The sequence below is a fragment of the Echiichthys vipera genome (genome assembly GCF_963691815.1).
Source record: "Echiichthys vipera genome assembly, chromosome: 1".
NCBI classification, from domain to species: Eukaryota; Metazoa; Chordata; class Actinopteri; order Perciformes; family Trachinidae; genus Echiichthys; species Echiichthys vipera.
The window spans coordinates 38843433-38857969 of NC_139826.1; the positions used below are offsets into that span (position 1 = coordinate 38843433).

The 14537-nt window shown below is 42.6% G+C and overlaps 1 protein-coding gene across 1 annotated transcript; it reads right to left on the minus strand.

Moving 5' to 3' along the window:
* Positions 1–1380: 1380 nt before the first annotated feature.
* Positions 1381–13115, minus strand: LOC310952257 (uncharacterized protein; the record flags this gene model as incomplete). The annotated part of the gene is made up of 3 exons (XM_083920824.1): positions 1381–3103; positions 5885–6023; positions 11468–13115. The coding sequence occupies 3 exons, from the start codon at positions 13113–13115 to the stop codon at positions 1381–1383; spliced, it is 3510 nt and encodes a 1169-aa protein (XP_083776950.1).
* Between the last annotated feature and the right edge of the window lie 1422 nt (positions 13116–14537).

Sequence of the window (14537 nt, forward strand, 5' to 3'; positions counted from 1 at the left end):
CTTCAAGTGTCAAAGTAAAGGTGCTCATCCTGCTCCTGTGACTGTTACACCGTGTTTTTATTGATGTGTTAACATGTCAACTTTAATGACGTTCATCTTCATTTGAAAAGTTACTACAGCTCTTTAAATAAATGCAGTGAAGTCAAATAAGTGAAATATTACTCTGATGTGTAAGAAGATGAAAGCGCCTCAAATTTGCATCTATTTTCAGTCATTTTGCATCTTTTTGTGACATTTTGCATCTATTTTTAGTCATTTTACATCTTTTTCTGGTGGTTTTTCATCTATTTTCAGTTATTTTGCATCTTTTTGTGGTGGTTTTGAATCTATTTTTAGTCATTTTGCATCTTTTTGTGGTAGTTTTGAATCTATTTTTAGTCATTTTGCATCTTTTTGTGATGGTTTTGCATTTATTTTAATTCATTTTGCATCTTTTTTTGGTGGTTTTGCATCTATTTTTAGTCATTTAGCATCTTTTTGTGGTGGTTTTGCATCTGTTTTTAGTCATTTTGCATCTTTTTGTGGTGGTTTTGCATCTATTTTTAGCCATTTTGCATCTTTTTGTGGTGGTTTTGCATCTGTTTTTAGTCATTTTGCATCTTTTTGTGGTGGTTTTGCATCTATTTTTAGTCATTATGCATCTTTTTGTGGTGGTTGTTCATCTTTTTATTATCTTTATTATTTCATAGGCATATTTTTAAATGATGTCTATATTTATTTATTAAATATCTAATGAAAGAGCATAATTACTGTACAGCATGTTTCATTAGTTTCTTTTGCAGCTGTTTATATTCCAACATTATCTGATTATATGTTATTGAAACAACAAAGAGGAGAAAAGAGTGTGTTGACGTTTATTTCTTGATAAAGCTTCAGTTTGTTCACACGTCCCATCAGTAAAGTGAAATGACTCAATGATTTCAGGAACACTTCATCCACACAATCAACATGTTTGAGCAGAATCTCAGCTGTGGAACAGAGAAGAATCAGGATTTCCTCCCTCATTATAATCTGGATTATTACACTTTAGCATCAATCCCAGAGCCTCATTCGTACGTGTGACAAACAAAGAAACAACAACATACAAATGCATCCATAGAATCAGATATTCATCAGACATTTAGAGCACACACACGTTTCCTTTTCCATCCCCATGAGCAGTGATAGGCTCCGTGGCTAAACACACGCAGGAAGGAGCGCCACCTAAAGACACTCAAACATTTACACCACAACTTAATGACAAGACGTCAAAGTCCCGCCCACAACGTGTGAGTGACAGCTGATCTGTGTGCAGCCGAGACGTGGAAAGAAAAATCAGCTCTCAGCGACAAACGTGGAGACGAAATAAGTTTGAGGATTTAACCATTAAATGACTTCTGACTATTTGACTTTACACAACTCAGCAGCAGAGTTTACACAATAAAGACCAAGTCCAGCATAGAGAGGCTGAGTGAATGTGGTCTGGACTCTGTGGAGGAGAGTCATGGTTTCAGAGACGCTGTAGAAGGACAGAACACCTGCACTGTGATCCAGGTACACTCCGACTCTGGAGGACCGAGGACCTGAGACGGGAGTTCGGACGTTGTTGTGATAAAAGTCATAAATGTTGTTGTAACAAACTAACACCCAAGATTTGTCATCGTTTCCAAAACTCTCTGCTCTGCTCATATTCTTGTATGCGACTGCTACAGAAACTGCTCCTCTCCTCTCCACCTCCCAGTACCAACGTCCAGTCAGACTCTCTCTACTCAGGACCTGAGGAGGATAACCAATGAATCTGTCTGTGTGATCAGAATAAGACTGTTCTTCAAGCATCCATGTTGCTTTTCTGTTCCCTTCAGATAATAACAGACATTTGTTTGCTGTGTTTGGATCCAGTGTGATTTCACGTGAGTATCTTAAGAAGTCAGCTCTGGTCTTGGGCTCTGCTTGTGGATCTGACAGTAAAACATCCACTTCAGTCCCAGTCAGTGAGACGTTTGTCCATTTCTCTCTCAGGACGTCCTGTAGTTTCTCTGTGACTTCTGACACAGCCGCCGTCACGTCCTCAAAGTGTCTCAGAGGACGGATCTTGAAGCTGGATGTAGATTCAGTGAGTGGAGACAGTGAGGTGTAGCTGTGGAGAAACTGGTTGTGATCCTCTGTGTGTGAGAGTTGTTCCAGCGCAGCGTCTTTCCTCTTCAGCTCAGTGATCTCCTGCTCCAGCTCCTCCTGAAGCTCTTTGACTCGACTCACTTCAGTTTCCTGCTGGGATCTGACCTGCTGCTTCACATCGGAGCGTCTTTTCTCCATGAGACGGATCAGCTGGCTGAAGCTCTTCTCGCTGTCGTCCGCTGCTTTATCAGCAGAGCGGTTGATGGCCTCCACCTGCTGCTGAAGCAGCTTCACATCTTTCTCTCTGTCCTGGATCCCCTTCTGGATGTTTAGTCGACTCCCCTCCAGCTCTCTCTGCCTCTGGCTCCTCTCTGCTGCAGCTGAGACTGTGTCGTGGCCTTTGTGTTCGTCATCGAGGCAGAGGTGGCAGATACACTGCTGATCAGTACGGCAGAACATCTTCATCACCTCATCGTGACGAGAGCAGATGTTCTCCTGCAGCTTCTTGGAGGGCTCCACCAGCTTGTGTTTCTTTAAAGCAGCTACGTTGTAATGAGGCTGCAGGTGTTCCTCACAATAAGAGACCACACAGAAGAGACAGGACTTGAGGGCCTTCAGTTTCCTCCCAGTGCAGAAATCACATCCCACATCCTCAGGTCCAGCATAGCAGTGATCATCAGGAGCAGCTTGGAGTCCAGTCTTCTTGAGTTCCTCCACTAAAACTGCTAACATGGTGTTTTTCAGCAGGGCAGGCCTCGGTGTGAAGCTCTGCCTGCACTGAGGGCAGCTGTGTGTTTTCTTCCCCTCCTCTTCATCCCAGTGGCTTTTAATACAGTTCATGCAGTAGCTGTGTCCACAGGGAATAGTCACCGGGTCCTTCAGTAGATCCAGACAGATGGAACAAGAGAAGGTTTCCCGGTCCAGCTGAACTCCTTTCTGCGCCATTTCACCTCTCAGTGCCAACGCCTGTGTGAGTTTCTCTTCCTCAGAAGTGAAACTAGTCTGAGCTCTGATCTCAACAACATGTGTGTGTGCAGTGAGTGGGGCCTGTCAGCTCCTGCACGTCACCACCATGTTGGTTCCACCCATTTTCAAAGTGTAGATCTGAAGGGGAGGGAACAAGGAAATAAGTGGAGTTCAGGGTGGAGCTGGCTGTGTTTCAGAGCAGGAGGAGGAGGGAGGGGTTATCAAGCTGTGTTCACTCCAGGAAGAGGAGCGCCACTTTGTTTCCTCGTTGACAACAAAGCCTCGGTTCAAACCCGCTCCACGTCTGAAAACACGTCGGTGTTTAGTTATAAAACACTTGTTGGCAGCTCAGTCTTTGGGGACGGCTCCGTATTTCTCTGACTCTTGCCGACTGACAGCGGCTCTGAATGATTTCACCTCTTCTATAATAATTCAATCGTCTTCTTTGAAGCGTTTGTGAGAAGACGATTCAATTTCACAACATCATCTGGAGCCAAACGAGCGTTTCAAGCCTCATTTAAACAAACATCATTTCATCAGTGATTTGTTGCGACTGTGAATCCAGAAGGACGTGAATGAATCAGACCAAAATGATTCAAGCTTCACTTTTACTGCTTTGACTGCATTTGCACTGATGTTTGAAACGACGCACTTTTACTTTAAAGCTCTTTAATCACACTAAAACATCTTCTTGACTCAAAATGCAGATGAACTGAGCTGAGGCGCTTTAACCTGCACTACATCCCTGCTTCATGTGTTGAAACACACTGCGTACAGAAAACAGCACATTGAGGAACCAAAGAGTCGTGCAGATCTTTGATTTATGGACTTTTCATCTGCTTCAAACTCTATTCAACAGGATTTTAGCAGAAATATTTAGAAAACACAGAGTTTGGACTTGAAGCTGTCTTGATTCTGTGTTTGTTGAACAAAATGACCTGGTTATATGTTTGTTTTTGTTTGTTTTTATTAAATATAAATACTAAAAACAGTATACAACAGCATCAAACAGGGTTACATTGGATAAGTGTTTGCAGACATTTAAATATATATTTTACATTAAACTGCTTTTCAGAGGAAGAGGTTAAACTCTAAAAGATAAAAACACAAACAAATAAAACGTAAACAGTATTTGGGAATAAGACAAACACAAATAAAATAAATAAATCACCGTTAATGAATAAATAAACAGTGATGCCCTGTTGGAATTGTATAGAACTGTATTTTCAGGTGGAAGTAGTATTTATATCTTTTATTGTGAATAAAGTTTCACTGTCACACTGTAAAGATGTAAAGTGTGAGGGTTCTGGGTCTTGGTGTTGTTGTTCCTCCCCCTCTGCAGGGTTTGGCTGACGGGGCTGACGAGGCACACCTGCAGCCATTCACTCAGTACCACCTCTATATACACACCTGGTCTTGGCCCTGCTCCCCTCACAGAGATTTCCATCTTGTCTGTAGAGCTGACCTTCCTCTCCTAGTGAGTTTTTGCTGCAGTCTTTCCAACAAGTGCTGATGTTTTTCTTTGTGAGCCTTCTCAGTTCTTCGTACCTCACTGCCTCATTGCCCGAGTTTGCCCCGAGCTGCCTCGTTGCCTGAGTTCCTGAGTTTGCCCTGAGCTGCCTCGTTGCCTGAGTTTGCCCTGAGCTGCCTCGTTGCCTGAGTTTGCCCTGAGCTGCCTCGTTGCCTGAGTTTGCCCTGAGCTGCCTCGTTGCCTGAGTTTGCCCTGAGCTGCCTCGTTGCCTGAGTTTGCCCTGAGCTGCCTCGTTGCCTGAGTTTGCCCTGAGCTGCCTCGTTGCCTGAGTTTGCCCTGAGCTGCCTCGTTGCCTGAGTTTGCCCTGAGCTGCCTCGTTGCCTGAGTTTGCCCTGAGCTGCCTCGTTGCCTGAGTTTGCCCTGAGCTGCCTCGTTGCCTGAGTTTGCCCTGAGCTGCCTCGTTGCCCGAGTTTGCCCTGAGCTGCCTCGTTGCCCGAGTTTGCCCTGAGCTGCCTCGTTGCCCGAGTTTGCCCTGAGCTGCCTCGTTGCCCGAGTTTGCCCCGAGCTGCCTCGTTGCCCGAGTTTGCCCTGAGCTGCCTCGTTGCCCGAGTTTGCCCTGAGCTGCCTCGTTGCCCGAGTTTGCCCTGAGCTGCCTCGTTGCCCGAGTTTGCCCCGAGCTGCCTCGTTGCCCGAGTTTGCCCCGAGCTGCCTCGTTGCCCGAGTTTGCCCCGAGCTGCCTCGTTGCCCGAGTTTGCCCCGAGCTGCCTCGTTGCCCGAGTTTGCCCCGAGCTGCCTCGTTGCCCGAGTTTGCCCCGAGCTGCCTCGTTGCCCGAGTTTGCCCCGAGCTGCCTCGTTGCCCGAGTTTGCCCCGAGCTGCCTCGTTGCCCGAGTTTGCCCCGAGCTGCCTCGTTGCCCGAGTTTGCCCTGAGCTGCCTCGTTGCCCGAGTTTACCCTGAGCTGCCTCGTTGCCTGAGTTCCTGAGTTTGCCTCGTTGCCTGAGTTCCTGAGTTTGCCCCGTGCCTGAGCGTCTTCTGGCGGTAGAGTTCTCCCCGCATGCCTTGCCAGCCACTTGTTGCTTTTACTTGTGGAGCCCCTTTGTTAAAATAAACACTTTTGACGCACCTATCTAACCTGCCAGCCTCTGCTTTAGGGTCCAGCTGTCAGTAGGCCCGCGTCAGAATTATCTGGCCAATATGGACCCTGCAGAGATCTCTTCACTTCGGCAGGCGCTAGCAAGTCAGGGAGTCCTTTTGGGGCAAAACGAAGGGGCCCTTAAACAAAGTAGGGACACACTTCAGCACCTTGCTTCAGGATTTACTCAACTCGAGTCATTTGGACCATGTTTCCACTCACATCCTCAGTCCTCCAGCTCCAGACTCTGATCCTTCTCTGAACTCCTCTCCGGACTCCGCCCCGGTTCTTCCATCCAACCATCCTCGTGAGCCCTTCATCCCATGAACCGTCCAGGTACAACAGCCTTTAACCCACTCCACTGATGGATCAAAGATTGCTTTTATTATGAGTTTGCTGTCAGATAAGGCATCTGGCCTTGTCTGACAGCATCTCTCCCCTATCTAGTTCACTCCCTTTGTTTACAGCTGAGATAAGAAAGATTTTTGACCACCCCTTACAGGGCAAGGAGGCCCAACTGAACGACAACGACACCTGGCGACGACGACACGCGCCTTTTTTGCCACTTACACTGCTTTCACTCTGCCATTCCTACCACAGTCTCCTCTACACCACCTCCACCCTGACCAGTTGACCTCACTCTTGTCCCTGCTCAGTATCACGACCTCCAGGAGGTTTTTAATAAGGACCGTGCCCAATCCTTGTCACCCCACAGACCCTATGACTGTGGCATAGATTTACTCCACGGCGCCCCCCTACCGTCCAGCAAGCTTTATAACTTCTCCAGACCAGAAAGGGAGGCCATGGAAACTCACATCAGAGACTCCCTTGCAGCTGATCTTATCCGTCCCTCCTCCTCTTCTGTGGGGGCGGGCTTCTTCTTTGTGGATAAGAAGGACAACACTGTTCGGCCCTGTATTGACTGCAGGGGCTTAAATGACATTACTCTACGTAATAAGTACCCTTTACCACTCATTGGGCCTCATTTATCAATGTTGCGTGAAAACGGGCGCAGATCTGAGCGCAGAAGTGTTCGTAGGAAAGGACCCAGGTGTGATTCATGAAACATTCGTATCGGACCAATCTCAGCGTACGAACGAGCGGGCCGTGATAAATGCGGCGGCTGAATTCGATCGTCTTTAACACGTTACGCCCTTAAATATTCCTGGTTCGGAGGCCTCGCCCACTGAGGTCAAACACGGAGAGGAAGAACGCAGGTTAGAAAATAAACTTTTCCGACACACAGATCGGCATCCTGACATCCGAGATGGAGCAAAATAAAGATGTTTTTTGTCTTAAGAGTGGAATAAAAGGGCCCCATAAAAACGCTGTATGGAAAAGAATAACGGCAGCGCTCCACTGTGACCCGAGCGCGCCTGTGCGCACTGTTGGACAGGTGTAACCCAATTAAAAGCACACGTTTGAACCTATGAACTGCAAGAAAAGCTGGGATCATATTTAGGAAACACTGAGTCAAACACATTCAACTTGCTCCAAAGATCCATTTCATTCATGTTGTAATTCTGCTGCAGTTTATTTCCACAGAACATATAAAAAGGTGTTGTTTTGTGTTCGCTATCATCCAACTTTGTGATTTTAAACTCTTTAAAATAGTTTAAAGACTGTAGATAACACATGTTCTGACCGTTACCATGGGTTACCTGTATATAAACTACTCCTATAGGTGGAAACAGCAGCCTTCTGATGCAGAATATCACCTTTAATGCGAGGGGGTGCATTTCACTGCAGGGGGGCTGAATACGGCACAACACCGGCGCTCTTGCTCTGTAGCTGGGTTTGCCAGCGGGGTTATTAGCTATTCCGTTAGAGGATAACCTTTGTCACCTAGAACCATACCAAGATGTTAATCATCATGGTTTTGCATCTATTTTTAGTCATTTTGCATCTTTTTGTGGTGGTTTTGCATCTATTTTTAGTCATTTTGCATCTTTTTTTGGTGGTTTTGCATCTTTTTTTAATCATTTTGCATCTTTTTGTGGTGGTTTTTCATCTATTTTTAGTGATTTTGCATCTTTTTGTGGTGGTTTTGCATCTATTTTTAGTCATTTTGCATCTTTTTTTGGTGGTTTTGCATCTATTTTAATTAATTTTGCATCTTTTTGTGGTGGTTTTGCATCTATTTTTAGTCATTTTGCATCTTCTTGTGGTGGTTTTGCATCTATTTTTAGTCATTTTGCATATTTTTGTGGTGGTTTTGCATCTATTTTTAGTCATTTTGCCTCTTTTTGGGGTAGTGTTGAATCTATTTTTAGTCTTTTTGCATCTTTTTGTGGTGGTTTTGCATCTATTTTCAGTCATTTTGCATCTTTTTGTGGTGGTTTTGCATCTATTTTTAGTCATTTTGCATCTTTTTGTGGTGGTTTTGCATCTTTTTTAGTCATTTTGCATCTTTTTGTGGTGGTTTTGCATCTATTTTTAGTCATTTTGCCTCTTTTTGGGGTAGTGTTGAATCTATTTTTAGTCTTTTTGCATCTTTTTGTGGTGGTTTTGCATCTATTTTCAGTCATTTAGCATCATTTTTGGTGGTTTTGCATCTGTTTTTAGTCATTTTGCATCTCTTCGTGGTGGTTTTTCATCTATTTTCAGTCATTTAGCATCTCTTCGTGGTCATTTTGCATCTGTTTTCAGTCATTTAGCATCTCTTCGTGGTGGTTTTGCATCCCTGTAGTCATTTTTTGTCTCTCTGTGGTCGTTTCTGGTTGTTTCGTGTGCACTTGTGGTCATTCAGCATCCTGATAGGTCCGTTCTGTAATCCGTCCTTGTTCTATAAATGTCCACAGTTTCCTGAAGCCCAAATGGCCAACGGACAGATTCATGGACTGATAAATCCTTCATCTGTTCTGTGTTCATTTAGAGCAGATAAGAAAATGTGTTATTCATTTAGAATGACATCCTTGAAACAATGGACGCCCTAATATCAACACATCTAATAACGGGACTTCCTGAAGCTCACAGATCAGGAAAAAAGCTTCTTTGTAACGTCACTTCCTGTTGTTTCCTCATGAACTCGTGTTTGATCTCAGAGCCAGAATTCTGAAGCACACACAGATTTAATGTGAAAGACTTTTTCACAGTTCTCAGAAACGCTGCGGAGGAAAGTGACGGGGAAGTGAAAGTGACGGTTATAACGTGACCTCTGCTGCTGCTGCTGCTGCTGCTGTTTACAACATTAGCAACAGAACGTGCTTCAAGTGTCAAAGTAAAGGTGCTCATCCTGCTCCTGTGACTGTTACACCGTGTTTTTATTGATGTGTTAACATGTCAACTTTAATGACGTTCATCTTCATTTGAAAAGTTACTACAGCTCTTTAAATAAATGCAGTGAAGTCAAATAAGTGAAATATTACTCTGATGTGTAAGAAGATGAAAGCGCCTCAAATTTGCATCCATTTTCAGTCATTTTGCATCTTTTTGTGGTGGTTTTTCATCTATTTTTAGTCATTTTACATCTTTTTGTGGTGGTTTTGCATCTATTTTTAGTCATTTTGCATCTTTTTGTGGTGGTTTTTCATCTATTTTTTAGTCATTTTGCATCTTTTTGTGGTGGTTTTACATATATTTGTAGTCATTTTGCATCTTTTTGTGGTGGTTTTGCAACTATTTGTCATTTTGCATCTTTTTGTGGTGGTTTTGCATCTATTTTTAGTCATTTTGCATCTTTTTGTGGTGGTTTTGCATCTATTTTTAGTCATTTTGCATCTTTTTGTGGTGGTTTTGCATCTATTTTTAGTCATTTTGCATCTTTTTGTGGTGGTTTAGCATCTTTTTTAGTCATTTTGCATCTTTTTATGATGGTTTTGCATCTATTTTTAGTCATTTTGCATTTTTTTGTGGTGGTTTTGAATCTATTTTTAGTCATTTTGCATCTTTTTGTGGTGGTTTTGCATTTATTTTAATTCATTTTGCATATTTTTGTGGTGGTTTTGCATCTATTTTTAGTCATTTTGCATCTTTTTGTGGTGGTTTTGCATCTATTTTTAGTCATTTTGCATTTTTTTGTGGTGGTTTTGCATCTATTTTTAGTCATTTTGCATCTTTTTGTGGTGGTTTTGCATTTATTTTAATTAATTTTGCATCTTTTTTTGGTGGTTTTGGATCTATTTTTAGTCATTTAGCATCTTTTTGTGGTGGTTTTGCATCTATTTTTAGTCACTTTGCATCTTTTTGTGGTGGTTTTGCATCTATTTTAAGTCATTTTGCATCTTTTTGTGGTGGTTTTGCATCTATTTTTAGTCATTTTGCATCTTCTTGTGGTGGTTTAGCATCTATTTTTAGACATTTTGCATATTTTTGTGGTGGTTTTGCATCTATTTTTAGTCATTTTGCATCTTTTTGTGGTGGTTTTGCATCTATTTTTAGTCATTTTGCATCTTCTTGTGCTGGTTTTGCATCTATTTTTAGACATTTTGCATATTTTTGTGGTGGTTTTGCATCTATTTTTAGTCATTTTGCATCTTTTTGTGGTGGTTTTGCATCTGTTTTAGTCATTTTGCATCTTTTTGTGGTGGTTTTGCATCTTTTTTTAGTCATTTTGCATCTTTTTGTGGTGGTTTTGCATCTTGTTTTAGTCATTTTGCATCTTTTTGTGGTGGTTTTGCATCTGTTTTAGTCATTTTGCATCTTTTTGTGGTGGTTTTGCATCTTTTTTTAGTCATTTTGCATCTTTTTGTGGTGGTTTTGCATCTATTTTGAGTCATTTTGCATCTTTTTGTGGTAGTTTTGCATCTTTTTATTATCTTTTTTATTTCATAGGCATATTTTTAAATTATTTATATCTATATTTATTTATTAAATATTTAATGAAATAGCAAAAAATTAAACCTGGGCGTTGTTTTTTTATTTTTATGTTTTTATTTCAGCACTTTATTCATGAACATCTGGTTTAATGAGCTTTAACAATTATGTTTATTAATTAGCACAATAACATCTTATTTAATCTGCTACATTATTAAAATAAATGAATTAATAAATAATTTAAAAATATAATTAAAATAAATAATTAGTGAATAAAAGGGGAAATTAAACAGGATTTTATTTATTTAATTAAAGATTAATTTTGCAGTCATATTTATTTCATAGGCATATTTTTAAATGATGTCTATATTTATTTATTAAATATCTAATGAAAGAGCATAATTACTGTACAGTATGTTTCATTAGTTTCTTTTGCAGCTGTTTATATTCCAACATTATCTGATTATATGTTATTGAAACAACAAAGAGGAGAAAAGAGTGTGTTGACGTTTATTTCTTGATAAAGCTTCAGTTTGTTCACACGTCCCATCAGTAAAGTGAAATGACTCAATGATTTCAGGAACACTTCATCCACACAATCAACATGTTTGAGCAGAATCTCAGCTGTGGAACAGAGAAGAATCAGGATTTCCTCCCTCATTATAATCTGGATTATTACACTTTAGCATCAATCCCAGAGCCTCATTCGTACGTGTGACAAACAAAGAAACAACAACATACAAATGCATCCATAGAATCAGATATTCATCAGACATTTAGAGCACACACACGTTTCCTTTTCCATCCCCATGAGCAGTGATAGGCTCCGTGGCTAAACACACGCAGGAAGGAGCGCCACCTAAAGACACTCAAACATTTACACCACAACTTAATGACAAGACGTCAAAGTCCCGCCCACAACGTGTGAGTGACAGCTGATCTGTGTGCGGCCGAGACGTGGAAAGAAAAATCAGCTCTCAGCGACAAACGTGGAGACGAAATAAGTTTGAGGATTTAACCATTAAATGACTTCTGACTATTTGACTTTACACAACTCAGCAGCAGAGTTTACACCATAAATACCAAGTCCAGCATAGAGAGGCTGAGTGAATGTGGTCTGGACTCTGTGGAGGAGAGTCATGGTTTCAGAGACGCTGTAGAAGGACAGAACACCTGCACTGTGATCCAGGTACACTCCGACTCTGGAGGACCAAGGACCTGAGACGGGAGTTTGGACTTTGTTGTGATAAAAGTTATAACTGTTGTTGTCACAAAATAACCTCCAAGATTTGTCATTGAATCCAAATATCTCTTCTCTGCTCATATTCTTGTATGCGACTGCTACACGAACTCTTCCTCTCCACTCCACCTCCCAGTACCAACGTCCAGTCAGACTCTCTCTACTCAGGACCTGAGGATAGAAAATATGATTGAATCTGTCTGTGTGATCAGAATAAGACTGTTCTTTACTCATGTATAATGCTTTTCTGTTCCCCTCAGATAATAACAGATATTTCTGTGCTGTGTTTGGATCCAGTGTGATTTCACGTGAGTATCTTAAGAAGTCAGCTCTGGTCTCGGGCTCTGCTCGTGGATCTGACAGTAAAACATCCACTTCAGTCACAGTCAGTGAGACGTTTGTCCATTTCTCTCTCAGGACGTCCTGTAGTTTCTCTGTGACTTCTGACACAGCCGCCGTCACGTCCTCAAAGTGTCTCAGAGGACGGATCTTGAAGCTGGATGTAGATTCAGTGAGTGGAGACAGTGAGGTGTAGCTGTGGAGAAACTGGTTGTGATCCTCTGTGTGTGAGAGTTGTTCCAGCTCAGCGTCTTTCCTCTTCAGCTCAGTGATCTCCTGCTCCAGCTCCTCCTGCAGCTCTTTGACTCGACTCACTTCAGTTTCCTGCTGGGATCTGACCTGCTGCTTCACATCGGAGCGTCTTTTCTCCATGAGACGGATCAGCTGGCTGAAGCTCTTCTCGCTGTCCTCCGCTGCTTTATCAGCAGAGCGGTTGATGGCCTCCACCTGCTGCTGAAGCAGCTTCACATCTTTCTCTCTGTCCTGGATCCTCTGCTGGATGTTTAGTCGACTCCCCTCCAGCTCTCTCTGCCTCTGGCTCCTTTCTGCTGCAGCTGAGACTGTGTCGTGGCCTTTGTGTTCGTCCACAGAGCAGAGGTAGCAGATACACTGCTGATCAGTGCGGCAGAACATCTTCAGCACCTCATCGTGACGAGAGCAGATGTTCTCCTGCAGCTTCTTGGAGGGCTCCACCAGCTTGTGTTTCTTGAATGGGACTGAGTCAAAATGAGGCTGCAGGTGTTCCTCACAATAAGAGGCCACACAGAAGAGACAGGACTTGAGGGCCTTCCGTTTCCTCCCAGTGCAGAAATCACATCCCACATCCTCAGGTCCAGCATAGCAGGGATCATCAGGAGCAGCTTGGAGTCCAGTCTTCTTCAGTTCCTCCACTAAAACTGCTAACATGGTGTTTTTCAGCAGGGCAGGCCTCGGTGTGAAGCTCTGCCTGCACTGAGGGCAGCTGTGTGTTTTCTTCCCCTCCTCTTCATCCCAGCAGCTTTTAATACAGTTCATGCAGTAGCTGTGTCCACAGGGAATAGCCACCGGGTCCTTCAGTAGATCCAGACAGATGGAACAAGAGAAGGTTTCCCGGTCCAGCTGAACTCCTTTCTGCGCCATTTCACCTCTCAGTGCCAACGCCTGTGTGAGTTTCTCTTCCTCAGCAGTGAAACTAGTCTGAGCTCTGATCTCAACAACATGTTTGTGTGCAGTGAGTGGGGCCTGTCAGCTCCTGCACGTCACCACCATGTTGGTTCCACCCATTTTCAAAGTGTAGATCTGAAGGGGAGGGAACAAGGAAATAAGTGGAGTTCAGGGTGGAGCTGGCTGTGTTTCAGAGCAGGAGGAGGAGGGAGGGGTTATCAAGCTGTGTTCACTCCAGGAAGAGGAGCGCCACTTTGTTTCCTCGTTGACAACAAAGCCTCGGTTCAAACCCGCTCCACGTCTGAAAACACGTCGGTGTTTAGTTATAAAACACTTGTTGGCAGCTCAGTCTTTGGGGGCGGCTCCGTATTTCTCTGACTCTTGCCGACTGACAGCGGCTCTGAATGATTTCACCTCTTCTATAATAATTCAATCGTCTTCTTAGAAGCGTTTGTGAGAAGACGATTCAATTACACAACATCATCTGGAGCCAAACGAGCGTTTCAAGCCTCATTTAAACAAACATCATTTCATCAGTGATTTGTTGCGACTGTGAATCCAGAAGGACGTGAATGAATCAGACCAGAATGATTCAAGCTTCACTTTTTCTGCTTTGACTGCATTTGCACTGATATTTGAAACGACGCACTTTTACTTTAAAGCTCTTTAATCACACTAAAACATCTTCTTGACTCAAAATGCAGATGAACTGAGCTGAGGTGCTTTAACCTGCACTACATCCCTGCTTCATGTGTTGAAACACACTGCGTACAGAAAACAGCACATTGAGGAACCAAAGAGTCGTGCAGATATTTGATTTATGGACTTTTCATCTGCTTCAAACTCTATTCAACAGGATTTTAGCAGAAATATTTAGAAAACACAGAGTTTGGACTTGAAGCTGTCTTGATTCTGTGTTTGTTGAACAAAATGACCTGGTTATATGTTTGTTTTTGTTTGTTTTTATTAAATATAAATACTAAAAACAGTATACAACAGCATCAGACAGGGTTACATTGGATCAGTGTTTGCAGACATTTAAATATATATTTTACATTAAACTGCTTTTCAGGGGAAGAGGTTAAACTCTAAAAAATAAAACCACAAACAAATAAAACGTAAACAGTATTTGGGAATAAGACAAACACAAATAAAATAAATAAATCACCGTTTATGAATAAACAAACAGTGATGCCCTGTTGGAATTGTATAGAAATGCATTTTCAGGTGGAAGTAGTATTTATATCTTTTATTGTGAGTAAAAGTTTCACTGTCACACTGTAAAGATGTAAAGTGTGAGGGTTCTGGGTCTGGCTGTTGTTGTTCCTCCCCCTCTGCAGGGTTTGGCTGACGGGGCTGACGAGGCACACCTGCAGTCTTTCACTCAGTACCACCTCT